Genomic DNA, 21,262 nt, shown 5'->3' on the forward strand with positions numbered 1-21,262 from the left:
ATCTGGGCTCTGGGAGTGTCTTTTGCTGGGATAACTGCCCGGGGGAGTGGAGTTTGCTCGTATATTCTAACCTCTGGCTGGTGCTGGGCTTCTCCACGTCTACTGAGTCTGACTCCGGAAAAGCAGGATGCTCTGGAAACTCAGGGTCAGGTTAACTCAGTCTCAGAAGAGATGACAGGGCAACAACCGGTGAGGTAGGAGATGGCCCAGGAGGCACCTGGGGCTACAGGAACCCCAACATCCGAGGGCCCTGACATCTAGGGAGCCCCTCTTGTCAAGACTGAGCAGAACAAAAATCAGAGAAGGAAGAGTTTGGGTATCCGTTTCTTTGGATTTCATTTTTCATGATGAAGGAGATTTTGTTGTGAATTTTAATTTCTTTTTAAAGATATGATTAAGTGATTGGAGGGTTCCTATATTGTTCAAAGGTGGGGCAGTTTTCTTCTTCTTATTTAGTTTGTTGCGGAACCTCCAATGAGCCACATAGAGTGGAGGCTGAAGTAACATGAGATGGGAAATAGACCGGCGTGGGAGTGCTCTGGCGTGCTGGGGGCTTGGAGATCAAGTGCACCAGTGCTCACACTTGGCCTGAGTCAGAGTCACTGGGGGGCTTGTTAAAAACACAGATTGCTGGGCCCCCCAGGGCTGCTGATTCAGTAGGTCTGGGTGGGGCCTGAGAATTTGCGTTTCCAGCAAGCTCCCAGGTGCCCCTGGTGCTGCCACCAGGTCCTGCAGTCTGAGAGCCACTCATCTAACAATTGTCCAGGTCAGAATCATTCTGTGGGCCAAAGCACAACCTCCCGCCCCAGGTCTTGGGGGGCTCCCAAAGGAATACGGCCTGGTGGCGAGCGGCTCCCGAGGGTCAGGGGAGATGTGCCGGGTCTATGCTGCCTCTCTCCTGGGGTAGACAGCCACACCCCTGCTGACCGAAAGGTAGGCCAATAGATCCAAAGGCTTAGGGGCAGGGAAGTTGAGGGGGGTGTGTGTGTGTTTGTGTGTGTGTGAAACCTTTTCCTCTACTTTGCGGGTTCTCATCTCAGCCCCTGGATGGGGACGTCCCCACTTGGAGAGTGATAAGTGGGTCTGGCCTGTCTCCCCACTCTCTCCAGGGGATGAGAGGTGGGGTCATCCAATTGGTGAACTGGGCCAGCCTGACACTCTTGTCACTTTAGCCAGGGGAGGGGTCACTGCACTGACAGGGCCTCTGGACCCACAATCTGTACTCCATCTTTCTGGGACCTTCCCGTCCCTTGGTGGAAAGAATTCCCTTTCCCCTCACACATACTTTCTGGAATCTACAGTCAGCCCATGGACCAGGACAGTCCCTAGAGACCCGAAAATAAAACTGGTCATCAATTCCCCACCTGGTTCCTGTGTCCATTCTCAACCAGTTGGAATCTGTGGGAGGCAGGTGGGTGATTAATCCCTAAACCTCCAGCACAAACATTTATTGCTGGGGACACAAAGGTGAAGACAAGGTCCCTGTCATCTAGGAGCCTCCAGTCTAGCAGAGGGAGGCTCATGCAAACCTGGGTCGGCTGCAAGTATGGCAAGAGCCCAGGAAAAGGAGTTTTTATGCCTGTGTCAAAGGAGTGGCAGGGAGAGGTCAGGGAAGGCATCCTGGAGGAGGTGGCATTGAGGGCAGCCTTTGATGATTGAAGAGGAGTTTACTAGGCATACCTGGGGGGCAGAGACAGTCCAGGCAAGAGGCACAGGTATGGAAAGGCATGGATGTGTGTGAGAACATGGGCAGTTCCAGCTTGGTTTCTAAAGAAAAGAATTTCTGGGCTATACATGTTTTTCCCGGTTGGGTTTTACCATTCTCTAAGGCCCTGGAGGCTTCTGGGAGAAAGATCTCAGTTATTACTCTTTTCACTTAGATCAGGGGGCGAGGGGACACCTAATTTATTGTTCCAGTTGGGACTCTTTTGAGAGTGGGGCGGGGCATTATTAATTAGCATGCTGGAACAACAGGTTAAAAATGAAACTGTCATGAGCCAATGCCATGGGTGGGATGCGGTCACCCTAGACTTGGGGTCATTTATGTGAGAATGGGGGGCAATGAAGGGTGTAGAGAATGGCAAGGAGACCACCATGGGCCTCCTAGAGCTGCCCAGAGGCCAGGAACAGCGGTTAGATCCCAGCAGGCCTCTCTGGGCCTCGCTTTCCTCCTCTGTAAATCTCTGCCTGCCTCGCCTCCCTTCCAAAGTCGTAGGAAGCATTCTTCGGGGACTCCATAAAGAGGAAAGACGAACTGGACCTCAAACGCCTCGGACGCCCCTTTGCCCGATTCCTGGGCCAGCTCTCAGGGTCGTCCTGCAGCCCCGACCCCTGCCCGCGCATCCCCCACAGCCAGGCTGGCCGATGGAAGCCCTTGGACAGCCAACAAATCTTCCTCCCAATTTCCCAATTTCCGTAGGTTCAGGGCTAACGTCAAAATGCTTCAGTGCAAAAAGCAGAAAATGTTTAGATTTATTGCTTTGAGAGTTTGGTCTGTCTCCTGGGCCTGGTTGATGCAGTTTCCTCCAAGTTTCAGAGCATTTTGTTTAAAAAGAAGAATTTTTGACAGCAGTGTTTTGCCTCACATTTATGCAAGGTTTTCTAGTTTATGAAGAACACTCATATAATAACAATTATCATCATCACTATAACTATTGAGTTCTTACCCTGGGGAGCTCAATTAACTCTTGAAATCACCATTCCTGTCCACAGATGGAGAAGCAGGCAGACAGAGGCTCAGAGAGGTTAAGGGGCTTGCCCAAGGTCACACAGCCCAGGGAAAGGGCAGGGTGGAGCTGCACCCAGGTCTGTTGGTTTCAGCCTCCCGTCCTGCCATTCTTTCTTATCTTCAACCTGACCTGATGCACACGATCTGCAGATAAACAGTGAGAACAAAACAAAACAAATTGAAAATCAGAGGCTTTTGCAGAAAACAGTCAGAGGCTGGAATGAGTATAAAAATAACCAGGTATGTTCAAGGGAATCCTCGGGTCTCCAAACAATATGTTTTGTGCTGAGATTGTTTGTGTAACGATGCAGTGGTGGAGGGTCCGGTGGGGCAGGGAGTCGGCGAGCAGGGGACTGGTGGTTTGAAGACTGCACCGTTCAAAACGGTGGCCAGTAATCACACATAGCTATTTAAATTTAATTAAAATGAAATTAAATTAAAAATTTAGTTCCTCAGTTACACTTGCCCCATTTTAAGTGCTCAATATCTTAATTGAGATATTAAGATATCTCACATGTGGCTACCCTGTTGGATAGCCACAGAAAGTTCTACTGGATAGCATTCTAAGCCACCAGCCAGCCTGCTCCTGTCTCATCCTGGCTGTCCTGGTGGAGGGGGCACTGCCAACACAGGTGATAGACACACCTGTTTTGCCGTAGCTTCCTCTGCAGCCAAGGTACCTAAAGATGCCATCCCAACCCCTGAGCCCCCCCACTCTACTCTGGAGAGTTTGCATCCAGGGATGCAAATAAAGGGCAGAAACTAAAGGAATGGCCATTAACTGAGGCCTTGCTACTCAAAGTGTGGTCCGAGGACCGGCAGCATCAGCATCTCCTGGGAACTTGTTAGAAACGCAGTATCTCGGGCTCCATGCCAGACCCACTGAATACGAACCTGCATTTTAACAAGATCCCCAGTGATTCAGGTGCACATTTCAAGTTTGAGAAGCTCTGACTTGAGAGACAGGCTGAGCAGGATCAAAATATTGTCCCAGATATAGGAAACCAAATATATTTTTAGATACAAAAAAATAGCATTGGCACCCCACTTCCCCTCAGTAGTGCGTGATTAGGCTTTAGTCACAGAGGGTTGAGCATCTCTGTGCCACATGATCAATGAGCATATTTCCAAGGACAGACCCCCAGGGGGGTAGCTGGGAGGAGCTGGCCCATTCCCCATCTCCAGCACCTTCTCAAACCACGATGTGGTCGCTTCCCCAAAGCAAAGGGATCAGAACTGAGATCCACGTCTTGGATCTCAGGGATGCTGCCTTTAAATCTGATTTTCTGTTTTTGCTTCTCCTTCCTATGCATTTGGTTTTTGAACTTTGCAAATTGCCAAAGATGCAAAGCGATATACAGAGCCAGTCTGAACAAACTCAGTCATTTAAAGGGAGGCGTCTAGAAAAGGACCATGCCCCGCCTCCCAGGGGTGTGATGCTCCGCAGGCCTCGGTGCTTGGAGCCAGGTGCTAACAAAGCTTTCCGGGAAGGAACCAGCATCAAGCCCATCGATGAAGAAAACAGGTGCAAAAGGTGGTTCCATCGCAGCGAGGGCAAAGATGAGACTTAAAATGAGGCTGGCAGATGCCGACCCCCGCTGGGGAAGGAGGGGGGCTGCTTCAGGGCCTGATTCATTTCAGGAGCTGACTCATCCCTTAATTCCTCTCTCCTCTCGGCCTATCTTGGGTCTTACTTATTTTTATCCCTGGAATGGAGTTAAGTTGCCAAAAGGATATTTTTCCACCTGCAAGGGCCCTCCTGGAGGATGAATTTTAAAATATTCATTTTTACAACTTGCTCCCAGCGATAACGCAGATGACAAGAATGCTGGGGGAGGAGAGGGGGACAGCGACATGGGCCCAGGGGGAAGCCTGGGGCCTTGGGGACCTGCAAGGTGGCTTTGCAGTGGAGAGACATTGCAGGACTTGACACTCAGGAGTTGGACCAGAGGGAAAAGGGGATGCTCAGTATGTTTCACAACGCTCTTTGTAATGCTGAGAAGAACCAAAGCAAAACCTGCGGACTGTCCCGCTGTTTCTGTCTAGCCAGCAGGCAGGTTCATTATTTTGGTATCAAACCTCATTTTATCTCCAGGGAAGAGCCCGTTGCCGGCTGCATGGGTTCTTAGTGTCTGTCAGTCACAATGCCCCGCCCTCCACTTGCAGGGGAGCATGTGGCCCAGGCGAGGCCAATTGGAAGCTCACTTCCTCAAAGGGAGACTTCCTGGAAGGGAGACCGCCCCCTCCACGCCCTCCCCCAGCGGGATGGGGAAACATTTGGATTCACCCGTCCTGATGCCCAGCCTGGATGCCTGGCCAAATCCTTTTCCTAGTCCTTCTTGAGGTCTGGCTGTTTACCCTCCTAAGGTTCCATGAGTCACCCCAAGGCATTTCAAAACATTTTTTTTTTTTTTTTGCTTAAGCTAGACAGGGTTGGTTTCTATTATTTGTCATTAAGAACCCAAAGTGACACAAACCCAAAGGCTCAGCAAGAGGGATACAGCACAGAAAGCACAATACAGCACACGATGGAATACTACACAACCAGGTACAGCAATGAGATAAATGTATATTTGTTGACATGGAAAGATGTTTACAGAATATAGTTAAGAGCAAAAGCAGATTATAATAAAACAGTATGCACAGTATGATACCATGTTTGCAAAATATATTCTGTATATTCATAGAAAAAGATCTAGAAGAAAATATAACAGTATTTGTTCTAGAAAATAGGATGGCAAATGATTTTTCTTTCTGCTTATCATAAAGATATTCCTAACGTTTCTATAATGTTTGTGTAATGGGTTTTTCTGTCCTGCTTTTTCTTAAAATGAGCAGAGGTGGGTTGCTGGAACCACGCTTTCTTGATGCCTGTCAAGAGGGAAGAAATGTGCTGGTTCAGGCGGTGACTTATTCCCCAAACGCCAGGGCTCCTGCTACAGGGACAGCTCACCTGTAGCTCTGACCACTGCTTAGGAAGATGCTGGAAGCATCCGAGTCTCCAGAACAAGGAAGCAGCGCTTCCCACAGCGCCAGGGCGCCAGCGGCATCCCAGTTACTCTCACGGCAACCGCTCAAGGTGCAGGGTCTTCCTCTGCTTGATGGAAAAGAGCGGCCCAGAGAGGAGAGGGGACCTGCCCAGGGTCCCACAGCGGGGGCTTGAAGCCAGTTACTCAAGTTTACTAACAGAAGCAGCTGAAGGTGGGGAAGGGCTCAACCCTATCCCGTGCGGTCAGCGGGCAGCAGTGTGGACCAGCTGCAGCGGGGTGGGGGTGGGGGAGGAAGAGCTCTCACCGCACGGCCGCTGCTTGACTCCCTGCTCTGCCGGACAGCCTCAGCACTGCAGGCCTCCTCCCCGGGGGGCAGGTGGTGGTCGTGGGGGAGGTGGACTCGTGGGACACCCTTCCCGCTGCTCCTCCTTCTTTTCTAGGTCTCAGCGTGAAGGCCATCTGCTCAGGGAGGCAATCCAGGGTCCCCTGAGATAGGTCCTGGCCATCAGCACCTCGGACCGCCTGTCTCCTCCGCAGCATCTCCTGTAACTTGCAGCCATATTACCCATCTGTCACTTTACTTCACTGTCTGTTTCTCCTGTGTTGACTGTACGCTCCCTGAGGGCAGGGCTTATGAATTCCTCACTCACAGCTGTGTCCCTGGCATCTAGCCTGGTGTCTGGTCCCCTGCAGGCACTCACCGAGTATCTGCTGAATAATGGAATACATGAACGCAGGACTGGGACGGTGGGCAAATTGTAGTGGCTGGGCTCACCTCTGCCTTTACTGGCTGTGTGACCTCAGACAAGTTACTGTCCCTCTCTGGGCCTCTTCCAAGCCTCAACCTAAATATAAATATCCAGCTCCATTGAAAGGACTGGCCTCACTCAATATATTAGGACCAATTTAAGGGAAGGCAATAGGAGTTGGAGTCTTCACTAAATGATACCTTAAATCAACTTCTGGTTGATTCGTCTTTCTGATAACATTGCAATGGTTTTCCCAGGAGTCACTAACGTGCAACGAACCCAATCGTATTTCTTATCCAATAAACTCTTTTATTGTAAGTTTACAGATTTTTCCATTACAATACTGAAAATAGCACTAGTGATTTGTAACACTTAGGCCCAAATCAAAGAGGAACCCCTCCTCAAACTATAAGATAAATGACACAGAGTTGAACATAGAGTAAATGTCGGGCAAAGGCATTTAAAATATAGAACATGAGGTCACGGTTTTTGTGTGTGTGTGCAAACACTTTAAGGTTTAGTTCACCAGGATGACACCGTTTTTGAAAGCACATGATTTTGAAAACTATATTTATAATTTGTGACAAAACACAACTGTAGAGAAAAGGCAAAATCAAGCAAAAACAAAAAAACCCAAAAAATGAAAGGAACTGAATCAAATACATGGGTCGATATGCAAACCTCTGGTCACCCGGCCCTGGAATGGCAAGTGAGTGGGTTTCGTAGAAATTCTCCGTAGAGAAGATGTCTGGGCCTGCTGCGACATCGCTGTGTCTCCAAGTCCTGTCTCCTCACAGAGGAAAAGAAGTTGCTTGTCTGACACATCTGCCCGGGACCTGCCTGGAATGGGGCCCACGTTCCCAATCCCTTTGAGAACAGTCCCGAATCCCAGACAGGCAAGGCGGCCCAGCAGCGGCCTGGCAGCGGCAGGGAGATGGGGTCAGAGTCGGCCCCCGGCCCTGCTGGAGCTGTCCAGGTGGCTCACGGGGAGCGGGTGGGCCTCCGTGTTGAACACCCAGTCTTCCAGGGAGAGCACGTCATCTTCAGAGAACAGAAGATAGAGATACCTGTGCCCCCGGGCAGGGGGGAAGCAAGACACAGCCTGTCAGTGCTCTGGGGAATGGAGACCCACTGGGAACGAATCTCAGGAGCCTCTGGGACGGGCCTGTGGCTAAGGGTGCAGAGAGGTCCGAGACCCCAAATCTGCTTGGACGGCTGGTCTCGGGGAGGGAGCAGTGGACGCCGAGGAGAGCACTGAGCTTTGGGACAGAGACCTGGGTTAGTCCTGGCTCTGCCCCAGCCCTCACTCTGTTACCTCACACCCAGCCAGCTCCACTCAGGTACTTTCCCCACCTGGCCCTGTATGTGAGCCCTGCTAGGACCTTTTATGGCCTAGATTCTCCTTCCTTGGCAGGGTGGCCTGAGTGCTGCACCAGTCCGAACTCTGAGGCTGCTCCCTATGTGCCCCCCAGGAGACTCTATAGTCAAGTAGACGTTAGCACTAAAACGAACAGGGAGTTGTGACTCTAGAACTCCAGCTTCCCAAGCCACGGGGGTTTTTATTGGAAGGAAAGGACTATTCCGATCCATCTTAGAGTTAAAGCACAAGGGGATTGCTTTGGGGAACTGCAAGGAAATGGGGTGGCCAAGTCCTACCCCAAGAAAGAGGGAACAGAGCAGCAGCCGTTTTGCAGAGGGAAACTGCAGAGGGCAGGCCAGCAGCAGTGACCAGTGCTGACGTCATCATCATCGTCATTATCCCCATTGTACAGAAGAGGACATAGTTCAGTTCAAAGGACTGAGAGGCTACAGAAGTTCACTTCCCGCACAGCTAATACTTAGGGCGTGGGGTCCAACCCGGTCTCACTCTGAGTGGAGACACTGGCCTGGCCCAAGGCTCACCCCTGGGGGCATAACCCTCCAGATCCCAAGGCCCTCATCCCTCTTGGGCCCCCTGTGACGTCAGAGCCTGACTGTCTGTGAAGGGAGGGACTGCTGACCCCTCCCCGCGTCCCTCAGAAAAGCCCGAGTCCCCTGGAAAGAACACCGACCAGGCCCCAACTCACTTGAGTGTCTCCGCTAGGAAGAAAGTCTGCTGTTTGTTGTCGTGGTTTGGGATGCTACTGTACACGTCCTGGATCCCGGAGAAACCGGCTTCCGTTCGACAGTATTTCTCTAGGGCCTGAAGAAAAGGAGGCAGCCTTGGTGTGGGGAGAGGAGAGGACCCCAAGACTCGTGCCTGCCCAGCTCACGAACAGGCAGGCCCCTGACCCCTTGGCTGGGGACCCCAGCATTTGTGGAAGCCAATGGCCAAACTATTCTTTCAGGGTTCAGCTGCCCTGCCGCCAGGCTGGGGGGCCGCACTCCCTGGGCTCACTGACACGGGCTGCCTGCCGAGCTCTTCTCCTGGTTTGAACTTAGAGGAAGCTTCTCTAAGTCCCTGGTTCCTAGGCCAGAGGTGGGTGGGCCACGGGCTGTCTGCCTTCTGTATAGAAATGCAATTTTTACCCACTGAGGGGTCTGTGGGCTGGGCCCAGGAGCAGAAAACACTTGGCCTTCAATGCTCAGGAACCAGGGCCCCCTGGGAAGCAGGGGACTCTGGCCAACGAACCATGTCGGTGAACCTGAGTGGGCCCCAGTGCCCGCCTGAGTATGAGCTCTCCCCAGGACAGCCTGTGCCTCTGAGGGCAGTGGGCCCGTGGGGGAGAAGGGGGGAGGAGGGGAGGGACAGAGAAGGCTCAGCATCCATCAAGGAACCTTCTGGAATCCCCACACCTGACTCTCACACCTACCCCAAAGAGGGCCATGAGATTTCCTACTAGGTGGTGGGGCCAAGAGGGCTAGTGGAGGAGAGACTGGGGCCGGGGGAGGGAGCAGAGCCCAGAGAAGGGGGTGCTGCCCGGGGCTGGGCTGGCTTTAGGGAGAGGAGGGAGGTGAGCTGCTGGCCTGGCAGCCAGTTCCTGTTTGAGAGAACTCCAAAGCCACCTGTCCAGGCTTCAGGTCAGAAGGCAGTGCCCATGTGCTCTGGCCCTCTCTGGCTGCAGCCCTGCCTTTGGCCTCTCAATTTGCTGACACCAGGCCCAGGCCCCAAGGCTGTGGGCGCTCAGAACCCTCCTCACAAGTTCCTGGCCTAAATCTGCCCAGCAGGAGACCCTTGGCTCTGCAACCGCGACCTTGACCCTCTGCATTCTGAACCTTTGCCAGATGGCAACCTGGCTTGACCTTCCTCTTGGGGCCTGAGCTGGGGGTTTTGGACCCTGACTGTGAATTGTCAGGGGCACCTGTCACCCGGTCCCCTCCCACCGCCCCCCCCCCCCGCCCACTCACCATCACGACCTCCCAGCCCCACTCCCTGTAGACGGGGTTGTGCGTCTGCCGCCACAGGTACATGTAGCTCTCCACCACCTCCGGCCGCAGGATGTAGTAGCTCTCGCTCAGCTGCGTGGCCACTGCCTCTCGGCCCGAGTTAAACCAGAAGGCCTCGGGCCCCAGTTTGGTATCTGTGGAAATGACCAACCAGAGCGCCTGGGTCAGACCTCCCCTTCCTGCTTCTCAGGACGCAGCTGCCCCACGAGGGATCGCAGCGGTCTGGAAGCCCAGGCTGGGCGGTGGTTGGTGATGGACTGTGCGGGGGGGCCCTGCCTGGTTTGCCCCATAAGTCTAAGCCTGGCAGATGCACAGCTGCCCACTTGGCCTTGGCTGGCCGAAGCTAGACCCTTGGGGCCTCGAAAACTTTGCAGTTTCTGAGAATCCAAATGAACTGCCTAGCAGTCTGGGGAGACAGGGAGGTGTCCCCAGCTGTGTATTCTAAGACATTACTGTGCAAGTTGTCAACCAGAGCTCAGCCAAGAACGGGTTCCAGGTTTAAACATATTGGGGGAAAAGTGGGTTAAACAAAGTTAAAGTCTCCTGTCTGCAGGACTTATCAGATCCTTTAATATGCTAACATGCATGATGCTTCTCCACAGACCCCCTTTCTTAGGGAACCAGCCTTCCAGAGCTGACCGTTGGGGAGACCTGAGGCAGAGGTGAGGGGAAGATCTGCCCAGGAGGCAGGTACTCAAGCAGAGGGAGCTGATAAGAAGGGCTGATGAGGTCTGGGTATTGTTGTTGTCATTGTTTGTTTTTGGACAGTTTGCTGCCATTCCTATTTTCTGAATGACCACAATTATAACCACCACCGCAGCCACCATTTACATGCATTATTTCAATCCTCAAAAGATGTTTTTTTGCTAAGGTAGATGTTATTATCCTGCTCTCATGCATGTGGAAACTGAGGATCAGAGAGGCTAAGTAATTTGTCCAAGGGAACACAGCAAGTTGTGGCTGAGCTGGGATGTGACCCTGGATCTGTCTGATGCCCTTTCCCTGGGCTGTGCTCTCTCTTTCCCTCCTGGGTCTGACTCTCGAGGTCCAAAATTTAGGGTTTGTGGGTCAGATCTTCCTCCCTTTAGTGCCTGCACATGCTGTCCATGTCAGCTGAGGGCCCAGCTCTGGTCCTAATGTGTGCTCCCCCGCCCCGTCGCCATTAGGGTGCAGGACCTCGCGAGGCCCTGGGCTGCTTTTCCTTGAGACAGGCCGGAGCTTTGCAGAACGTCCCGCTCTTCCAGGGAGGGCTTCATGGGAGAGGCATTAGCCAGACCCTGGCCTCTCCGACCCTCTCAAATGGTGCGGCCGCTCCGGCCATCAGAAAACAGTCGTTTTGCCAAGCTGCTAACGGGGTGAGGGCAGGAGCGCCTGTCGCAGCCGTCTGCGAGGAGCGGGCGGGCTGGAACAATATGCTCTATTAAGCGGACTGTCTTTTATGGTCTGGGCTGATTGTCCCCAACAAATAGCGAGCTTTTTATTATTCCTGAGAGTTCCTATTTGTTTATGGCCCTGGCAGAGACAGCTCTTTGAAGGGAACTCAAGTCTGGTTTTAAGGACCCATTGCAAATCGCTGGCTTCCTGAAAACAGCTCCAGGAGATCTGGATTCGACCCAAGCGGTCACAGACTCATTTTGGGGGGACTGCCAACAAATGCCTCCCGTGCTGTTGGCTGAAGGCGGCCGGGAGTATGCTTTCTACGGGACCCTCTGCCTCACCCTGTGTTATTGTTCCCACTGGACAGGTGAGAAAACTGAGGCCACCCAGCTGGCGAGTGGCACTTGAGCCAGGAATTTCTATTGCAAATCTTAGGTCCCCTCCTCCAACCAAGACTGGGATTAGACTCAGGGCAGTGGGCACCTCCTGGGGCCCTGGGGGGCACCGTCTGGAGAGGCAGCACACGAGGTGGAGCTGGGCATCAGAAGACCTGGGTTCTAGCCCCGCTTAGCTATGCACGCAGTGTGACTTTGGCTAAGTCACTTCCCCACTCTGGGCTGACTCAGTTTCTCCATGTGTAAGATGAAGAGTTGGGCTCATGCTTTCTAATGTGATTTCTGACTCGAGCATTGACAGTTCTCCAGCGGGTGGTGGTGGGCATGATCCAGATGCTCTCCAGCCCTCCAGTGGTCTTGGATCAAAGAGGGTAACAAACAGGGTGGTGCCAGGAGGTGATGAGACCCTCTAAATAGGAGGGTTTTGGAGAGGAAAGGCAGAGGTACATTCGGGGTAGGGGCTCAGGGAAAAGGGATCTGCTGGCTCAGGAAGCCAATGTTTCTACCTCGGCGGCTGGAGGACCCTCTGCTCTGTGCTCCTCATGTGGGACCTTGGCCAAGTTATCTCCGAGCCTCAGTTTCCTCATCTGTGTTGTGAGGTTCAGCAATGATGTGTGTCAAGTGCTGAACAACACCTGGCACACACAATGTGCTTCATACATCATCACGCCATCGCTCCTCTCCCTTTAATTTAGGGTACAACCTCAGGGCATAGACAACACGTCCCCTGTTCAAATTCTACATAACTTCTAAGGCGAGACTGCCCTGCCACCACGTGTTCCCTTCTCACTGCCACTCTGCTGGTCTCTCCAGTTCTTCCTGGTGTCTAGCCTCAGCCTCTTCTGCTGCCCCTTCCCCTTGCAGGGTTACCTGAGCGGGTGTACGATTCGTGGCACGTCTTGGTGATCTGGGCTGCGAGCTCTCGGTAGTGGGCCCTCTTTTCTTCCTTGGCATCCTCAGCGCCGAGGGCGATCATGCCCCCGGAGAAACAGGCCAGGTGCCCCATCTTGTGGTCCAGAATCCCCCCTCGCCACTCAGCAATGTAGGTCAGCCCCCCGGGAGAGACATTCAGCAAGTGGGTCTCTATTGCCTGGGAGCAAGGTGGGAGTTGGGCAGGGAGAAGGGGCAGGGGGATGGGTGGGTGGGGGAGGTGGGTACAGAGAAGGGAGGGGGAGAGGACGGAAAGTGAACATTCTGGAGACAGCAGCAAAAGCAGCTCTGTGAGCCCTCTATCCCAGGCAAAGGGGGCCCAACCTGGACTGGTGGCCGTTCCGATGGGGCCACAGGAGGTTCTGCCACTCACCCAGCTGAGGCTTGGGGCCTGCTGAGGGGCTTGGACACAGGGCAGCTCCCCAGGGCAAATCTCTTATAGACTTTTAAATCTTCTACATATAAAATTAAAAAAAATATTTAAAAATCATTATCATCCTCCATTATATCCTCTGTTAGGGAGTCAACCTGAAGCTCAACTGGACTGCGGATGGGCTTCAGGGGGTCCAGAACGCCCCTAAAATTGTATGTGATACGTTTGTGTTTGTGCATTTTCATGGGAAGAGGGTCCACATATTTTACCAGATTCCCAAACAGGACCCACAGAAAATCAAGAGCTGCTCTCTACAGGCCCTTATCACACGGCTTCTCATTTAACGCCCATGACAAGCCAGGCACATGGGCTGCAGTGCCCTACACAAAGGGGTCAAGTGGCTTGTCCCAGGTCACCCCACCACACCAAGATTAGGACAAGGACCCCCAGATGCCCAAGCACCCTCCTTCCACTACCCGATGGCTGCTCCTTTTGGTGGCAAGGAGCTTCGAGAGCCCTTCCCTGCTCCTGCAGGTGGCGATGCTGTTGGTAAAGACTTGCGGGATGCTGGGGGTGTAGGTGTTAGCCTTCCTGCCCCCAACTCCCTGCTGGTAGCTTCCAGGAGCCTTGGAAAGCCGGGTGATGGTGGCAGCTGCCCACATCGCCACAAGGCCAGACTTGAGGGTGTGTGGGTCGTGGTCCAAAGCTGGGGCCTCTGGGGCCCCGGCCAGGCCTCTGCCTCCACTCTGGCTCCTCCAATCTCTTCCCAGGCAGGAGGGTCTCTGCATACTATAAATATCAAATCGGATCGCATCTCCTGCCTGCTAAACACCCTTCCATGGTTTCCAAGTGCCTTCAGACAAAAGTCCAGCAGGGCCTCCAAGACTCCCTGACCTGGACCCTGAGGTTTACCCTGACACCACGGACATGGCTTCTGGGCTCAGACTCCTTGGGTTCAGACCCCATCTCCACCAGTTCCAAGCTGTGTGACGCTGGGCGGGTTCTATGTTCTCTCAGTGCCTCAGTTTCCTCAGGGATAAAACAGGGATAAGAGCACGAACCACTTCATAGGGTTGTGAGGATGAAATGAGAGCTTAGCATGTTTCCCAGCACAGGGGCGTCCTCACTGAATGTAGGCTATTACAGTTCCTCTCCACTCTGCCCCGCCCCTCCCTCCTCAGGCCCCGACCCCAGCCACACTGGCCTCTTTTCACTCCTGCACCCCCACCCCCCCCAATCGAGTATTTCATGAGCACAGCGCTGTGCTCAGTGCGGAGGATACAGCCCCTGAAGACAGGACTGGACACGCCTCGGGGAGCTCACCAGTGAGTACAGAGACTTGCCAAAACATCAAACACACGAAAGAATCACGATGTGTGATCAGTACTTCGAAGGAAACAAATTGAGGGGCTGAGACAGAAAAAAGCTTGGGGAGGGGTCCTGCTTGCAGAGGGAGGTAGAGAAGGCCTCTCTCCCACGCTGACATTCATGAAGGCTGGGTTTTTCTCCTGCCTCGGGGCTTTGCCACCGATGCTGCTTCTCCCCACATGCTCCCGCCCCTCTGCTGACCCCAAGTGGGCCTTCGGGCCTCCTCCAGGATGCACCTCCTTGGAGAGGGCTCCCCAGTCTAAACCACTGCCACTGTTACTCTGCCGCCCTGTTCTCTCTCCACGTGGCACTGTTCCCTCTCTGTGCTGACGTATTTGTGCATGGATCTGTGGAGCGTCTGTCTCTCCCAGGACTCAGTGCTGTGATGGCAGAAGCCACCACCATCTCTAGCCAGTGCCTGGCATACGGAAGGTGCTAAAACAATTCGCTCCTTGACTGTTTTTTCCCTTTGCTTCTCCCGTGCGGCCAGGGCTGGTGGGCTGGCTGCAGGACCCTCACTGAGCGGCAGGTGCGGAAGCTCTGATGCCGTGATGTGCCAGGGCACCTGCTCCACGTGGGGAGGAGTCCTGAGGAGGTCTGGAGAGCCACCTGCCGCTGGGCTGGGTCTGCTCTGGGCCCAGCCCTGGTCCTGGGCAGAGCTGGGTCCATGGCAGCTGCTCCGCATCACGAAGCATGCAGTGCGGGGAGGGGTGGCGGGGCTGGTCCAGGGCACAGAAGCCTGGTTCAGTTACCCGTTGTCAGCACTTCAGAGAGAACACAGACATCCGGGGGAGACCTCAGGAAGCCGTGCTCTGCAGCTAGAATTCTGCACCTTTAAGACCCCCTCCCACAGGCTATTTCCATTTGGGGTTAACCCCAAGCTAAGTCATTGTGGTAAAGAGGAAATGAGACCAGTCTCTCTCTGAGGACACAATTGAGACAAGCAGATGCAAAGTTAAAAAAAAGCAAGGCTTTCTCAAACCCTAAGGAAAACAGAAGACAGCACAGGCTGGCAGCCGACTGGTAAAACGGCTCCAACCATAGCAAAGAGCTGGCTGAGAGCCAGAGACCCGGGTTTGAATCTCGGCTCTGCAGTAGGAGAGCTGGACTCTGGGCAAGTTATTTCACTTTTCTGCAGACTCCCTTTCCTCGTCTGTAAAATGGAAACAATACCTCCTGGGCTGGTGTTGAGGCTGTTCAGAGACTCTGGCTTCCTCTGCCCCCTGGAGGGGACGCATCTGCACTATCCCCAGAGGGGCGGCAGGCAAGCCAGGCTTCCCTTGTGATTTGGCCGCTTTTACGTGGAGGCGGGAGCACTGGATCTGGAGTCAGTCAGACTCGTGTTTGCGCCCTGGCTCTCCACTTGTTGCTGTGTGACCTTGGGCCTCTGTGAGCCTCAGTTTCATCATCTGTAAGACGGGGCTAAATGAGACAAGGCACTCAGCGAGCCTGCCCAGGGGAGGCCGCAGTGACAGAGGCTCTCTCCATGACCCTCAGGGGTGTGCCCAGTTGGCCTGTCCGAACACCCCGCACCCACCCAGCTGGATATTGGTCTCACCTGCACACTGGACCCACCCTGGGCGACTTTCAAGGCTGTTGCAGGGGCCCTAGCCCAGAGGTTCTCATGTGATCTTGTTGGGGTGCAGCCTAGACATGGGGATTTTAAGCTCCCCAGGTGATTTTTAAAACGCTGACAAGGTTAAGAACCACCAGAACATTCTTCAAAGCCCCAAACTTGCCAGAGGCCCTGGGCTTTACCCAGGGTCAGAGACACTCCAGGCTCTCCACGGGGGAGATCAAATGCGGGGAGCAGAGCAGACTTCTCTGCTGTTCAATCAAGCTCTTTCCATAAGGCTCCCTGTTTGCTTAAATAATTCATGGCCATTCTTCCCTTGAAGCCTCAACCACAGTGTGCCCTGAGGGCACAGGCCTAACGAGCCCAGGCCGCTCGTTAACTTTATGTTTACTCTGCGAGGAACTGCAGAAAGGCCGGAAAGGGCCTTTGCTGGCAGCACACCCTGCCACCGCTGAAGGCTAATCCTCTGACAGCAGGTGCTGGCTGCCGTCTGAGCTCAGCCCTAGAAGCTTGGGGTGGACGTGGCTGAGACTCAGACTGAGCTGGAACTGGAGTCCCAGTAGGTGCTTCATGACTGAGGTCTTGGTGCCGGGGAGCTGGGCAGGGAAAACTCATCACCGAGCCCACAGTTTAAAGGGTCCACGACTCCGGAGGCCTGTTTCACTGTGTTTCCTTTAAGTATTACCATTCCTGGCCAGATTCATGCGATCAGAGGGGAGTTAGAGATCATCCATCCATCCATCCATCCAATTGCCCACCTCCATTCCTCCACCCATATCCACCCACTCATCGGTCCTTCCACCCATCCACCCATCATCCTTCCACCCATCCATCAATCCACTCCTATCCACTCACCCATCCATCCATCCACTCACCCATCTATCCATCCATCTATCCACGCACCTATCTATCCACCCATCCATCTATCCATCCACCCATCTATCCATCTACCCATATCCACCCGCCCATCCTTCCTTCTTTCCATTCACCCACCCACCCACCCATCTATCCATACTTCTTTCCTTCATCTACCCATCTATCCACCTACCCATCCTTCCTTCCATCCATCCATCCATCCATCCATTCACCTACCCATATCCACCCACTCATCCTTTCTTCTTTCCATCCACTCACCTATCCATCCATCCATCCATCCACCCACCCACCCATCTATCTATCCATCCTTCCTTCCTTCCATTCATCTACCCATTTATCCACCCATCCATCCATCCATCCTTCCCTCCCTCCCTCCATCCTTTCAGCATTCATGCATTTATTGTTCACAAAATAGTTACTGTATGCCTCCAAAGTACCAGGCACTGTTTTAGGAGTGAGGCATATAGGGTGAATGAGTAAACAAGATCCTTGCCCCTGCGTAGCTCATATTCTATTTGGGGAAGATAGACAACAAACAAGTAAACAAATCTGTGCACGTGATGATTTCAGATGCCAATGAAGATGAAGAAGAGAATAAGCCTGGGGTATGTGACAGAGAGAGGCTGGGAAAGGCTAACTTCAGTGGCATTTGAGTTGACTAGTAAGTGAGACCCAGCCATTTGCATGATATTCTAGGAAGATGGACATCAAATACAAAAGCCCTGAGGTGGGAGGGAATCCGGTGTGTCTGAGGCAAGCTGGGGACCAGAGCTGAGAGGGCAAAGGGGAAAGAGTTCAGGGTGAGTGACAAGCCTGGATCAGGTGGAATCTGGTGGGCAAAGGTGAGAGGTCTGGTTTACTCCAAGTGCTAAGAGAGCCAGTGAGGGGAAGGACATGCATTTCTAGCTGCTCTGGCTGCTGTGTGGAGAACTGACTTAGAGGGAGGGCGGGGAGAAGCAAGAAGTGCAGTTTAGGGGACACAAGGTAGTGGCTTAGACCAAGGTGGTAGCGGAGTAGATCCAACCTGCTCAACTCACTTTATGGAGAAACTGAGGCCCAGAGCCTGCCCAGTGCCTTTTTCTTAGTTGGGCTCAAAGGTATCTATTGATGGGATTCCATAACCCCCTTCCCAGTAGCTCAGGCTACCCAATGCCCCCTTCTGTCCTAAAGTCTCCTCATCTTTGGGGGGACTCATCTCAGCCTACCACCCTTCGTTCATTCCATGCCCTGTGGACAGACTAGCAGCAGTGAGGGGCAGTGGGGATAACACTGCGGCTGGCTTAGAAGACCTGGCTCTACCTCCCGCTCTGCCAGTTCTGTGCTGTGTAGCTTTGAGCAAGTGTCTTCCCCTCTCTGGTCCTTGGTTTCCATCCACATAAAGAGAAGGACTAGAACGGGATATTCCACTGAGGGAGGCCCCTCCCAGCTTAGACGTGCAAATTATGTCCCCTCTGGCTCAGCAGGAAGATGGCTGAGGGTCTTGCTTTGGCAGCCTCACTTGAGGGCTCCTAGCCCACCATCTGGCTGTGTTCTGGGCTCTGACACATCAACTGAAGCACAGACATGGTGGTTTCTGAATCAGACTGCCTGCCGCTTCCTGTGACATCTTGGACAAATGACTTCACCTCCTCGAGCTTGGGTTTTGCATCTGAAAAATGAGGATGCTAACACAGCCCTAATTTCAAGGTGTTCGAGAAGAGTCATGAGACAGGGTGTGCGAAAGTGACTGGCTGGGGAGGGGACTGTCTTGTTCTTCCAGCCAGCTCACCATGGGGGAGGGGTGAGCACCCTCCCCACCTCCTCCCAACCACTCAGGGGCCTGGGTGAGAGCCCGTGGCCAATGACCAACCGCCCATGAAGCATAAGGGTCTTGTCTTACCTCCAAGGCTTCATAGTACATATCTTTAGCCTCCATATCTGTCTTGGCCGACATCAGCCAGGATTTGATCAAATATTCATAAAAACTGTCCCCGAGTCCTCCAACCGAGACGTGGTCTGTGAGGGAAAGAGGGCAGGAACATTATCTCCATCTGCCAAGGCCGCTGGCGGGACTAACCGGGCGCCGTCTCGCCCGCTGGCCTCGGCAGCCTCCCGGTGCTGTGTGCAGGCGGCGAGCGAGCATTAATCAGCAGCCTCCAAGCCCAGAACAGGGACTGCGAGAAAGACACAGCCTGCGACTCAGGGACACTAGGGTAGTCCTGAGCCTGATCATCCGGCACAAAAGTGCACGGGCTCAGCCAGCTGCTATAAATCATGCGCTTTAGCAGCAGAGGACACAGGGCCTCTGGTTATTAACTGTAAATGAGTTGCATTTCTTTAAAAAGATAATCTGGTGGCAGAGAGTTCAGAGCTTTTTATTACCCGGTGACAAACATGGTAATTAATGCTGGGCAGGTTCACAAAAGGCCACGGAAAGGAGAAAGGAGAGGCTTAATTTAGTCGGATGGAGTACAGAGCCGCTCTGGAGAAACTGAGTTTAAATTTAGCAAATTGGGATAAATGGAGTTCAGAGGAGCAGCGGGAGGGAAAAGCACATTTGTGAACCCCTTCTCTGCCCTTCTGGCATTGCCCCGAGTCACAGGACCTCCAGATCGTGGCTGAATGAGGAGGTGTCTCCACCCAGAGCTGTCCCAGGAGAAAGACGGGCTGACTGAGGAGCACTTAACCACAGAAGCAAGACACGAAAATACTTCGCTCACATGCTTTAGAAATTAACAACAGGGAAACAGAAGGCATTTAATAGGTACAACAAAGAGCAAACTTCAGTTCCCTCTCATGATTCACTTGAGTAGAGAGACAGAGAGGAAGGAACATGGCGGGTAGATGAAGGCGGGGTCGGGGCAATGGGAAGAGTATTTTCAGCTCTCCTGGAGGAAGAGGGGGTAGAAAGAGAGAAGGGAGGGAGAGTGGGCGGGGAAAGAGAAGGAAATAGAGAATACATCAACAGCCACCCCTCACTGAAGGTCTACTGTGGGCCAAGAGCTTTATCGTATTACTTACGACAATCTTCCCAAGAACCCTGCAAGATGAGCACTGTCAACCCATTTCCCAGATGGGAAACCGAGAGCAGGCCTAAAGAGCTCCTCCAAGGCCACCAAGCTGGTAGAGCCCTCACTTCTTGCAGCTTTACACAGTCAACCAGAGAATGAAAACAGGGAAAGGAAGGACACGTGTGAAGAGAGAGGGGCCAAAAGTCAGAGGTAAAGACGGACGGGGAGCGGGAAAGGGGGCCGAGGGGAGACCCCCACAGTAAACCAGCCCTTCTGGCCCCTCCAGCCTCCTCCACCAACAAATCCTGCCCCAGTAGGGGTTCAGGAATGGGACTAGCACTTGCAAACACTGGAACAGACCAGATAACGCCTGAGCGTGGGGAGAGTGGGAGGGGTCAGCGCGGGCTGGACTTTCCTATGTGAAGAGGGAAGTGGGCACCAGCATAGCATACCCCCCGGCCCCCATTCCTAGGTGGAGGATACAGCTTGGGCAAGTACAAAGGAGGGGCGGGGATGTCAATGGCGTGTCCACAGCTGGAGCAGGAGGTCTGTGCAGAGCAGGGGTGGGGGAGGCTGGAAGGCACACTGGGTCAGCCCCTCCTTAGAGCCCTCGACAGCTCAGGAGATGGCCCCTCATCTCCACACTCATCTCCTGGGCCTGCCTCCTCCCACCGTTTTCTCCGCCACCCCAAACACTCCTAGCTCCCACCCTCCCACCTATTTCTCAGCTCTGACGACCCCTCCGCCAGGAACACCCTCCCCCACCTGGCACGACTAACACGTCCTCAGTGCTACACCTTGGCTCAGGCGTCCCCTCCTCAGAGTGGCTCTCAGTGTTCTCATAAACCTGCTCCCAGTCCCTCCCTGCAGGCTGACCACGAGGGAATGAGATAAGGCATATGCAACCTCTGGCCCAGTGTGCCTCGCGGAGGAAGCACTCAGTGGGAGCCACCCTACCATTGCTGGGTGCGTGCCTTGCCACCAGCTGCTCCCAACCTGTGTCATAGGCATCTGTTTATGGGTCTGCCTTCCCCACTAGGCTGGGGGCTCTTTGTGGGGAGGGACCATGTATGATTCACATTTTATGCCCAGTACCTATATGGCGCAAAGCAGACGCCCAGTAACTCCTGAACGCATGAAAGCAAGGTAGGTTTGTGCTAGGAAGGGCCTCGAATGCCAAGCCAAAGACTTTGGACTTCATCAAGTGATTACAGAGTATATGTGTGAGACATGGTGGAGGGCTTCACCTGGCAGGTGTGTGCAGGAGAGGGGACCCAGGTCACCAGGAGTTCCATGGGCATTTGAGACATGACACCCTCTTGGGTATATGTGTATAGTCCGTCTCTCAGGGGGCCTCGACTGAAGTGGACAATTCTCATTTGGAGGTCCCACTGCTTTCCAGTAGGTGTGTGTGTGTGGTGTCTTCCCAGCACCATGGGGTACACGGGGAGAAGCGCAGGGGTGGGAATTAGAAGACGTGGATCTGCCACTGGCCCGGGGCAAGCCATTTTCCACTCTGGGCCTCAGTCTCCTGATCTGTGAAA

General features: G+C 53.5%; 1 protein-coding gene across 1 annotated transcript in view; it reads right to left on the reverse strand.

The window, feature by feature from the left end:
* Nucleotides 1-6,750: 6,750 nt before the first annotated feature.
* MAN1C1 (mannosidase alpha class 1C member 1) overlaps nt 6,751-21,262 on the reverse strand; it is a 137,553-nt gene continuing 123,041 nt past the window's right edge. Inside the window, exons 8-12 of the mRNA XM_004425752.3 lie at nt 18,608-18,723; nt 12,476-12,695; nt 9,795-9,967; nt 8,534-8,649; nt 6,751-7,534 (exon numbers count right to left, since the gene is read on the reverse strand). Of these exons, the coding sequence (XP_004425809.2) occupies nt 7,408-7,534; nt 8,534-8,649; nt 9,795-9,967; nt 12,476-12,695; nt 18,608-18,723 (752 nt within the window). The 3' untranslated portion in view covers nt 6,751-7,407. The remainder of the gene's footprint in view (nt 7,535-8,533; nt 8,650-9,794; nt 9,968-12,475; nt 12,696-18,607; nt 18,724-21,262) is intronic.

Source organism: Ceratotherium simum, chromosome 22 (assembly GCF_057802395.1).
Source record: "Ceratotherium simum simum isolate JZ-2026a chromosome 22, ASM5780239v1, whole genome shotgun sequence".
Classification (NCBI taxonomy): Eukaryota; Metazoa; Chordata; class Mammalia; order Perissodactyla; family Rhinocerotidae; genus Ceratotherium; species Ceratotherium simum.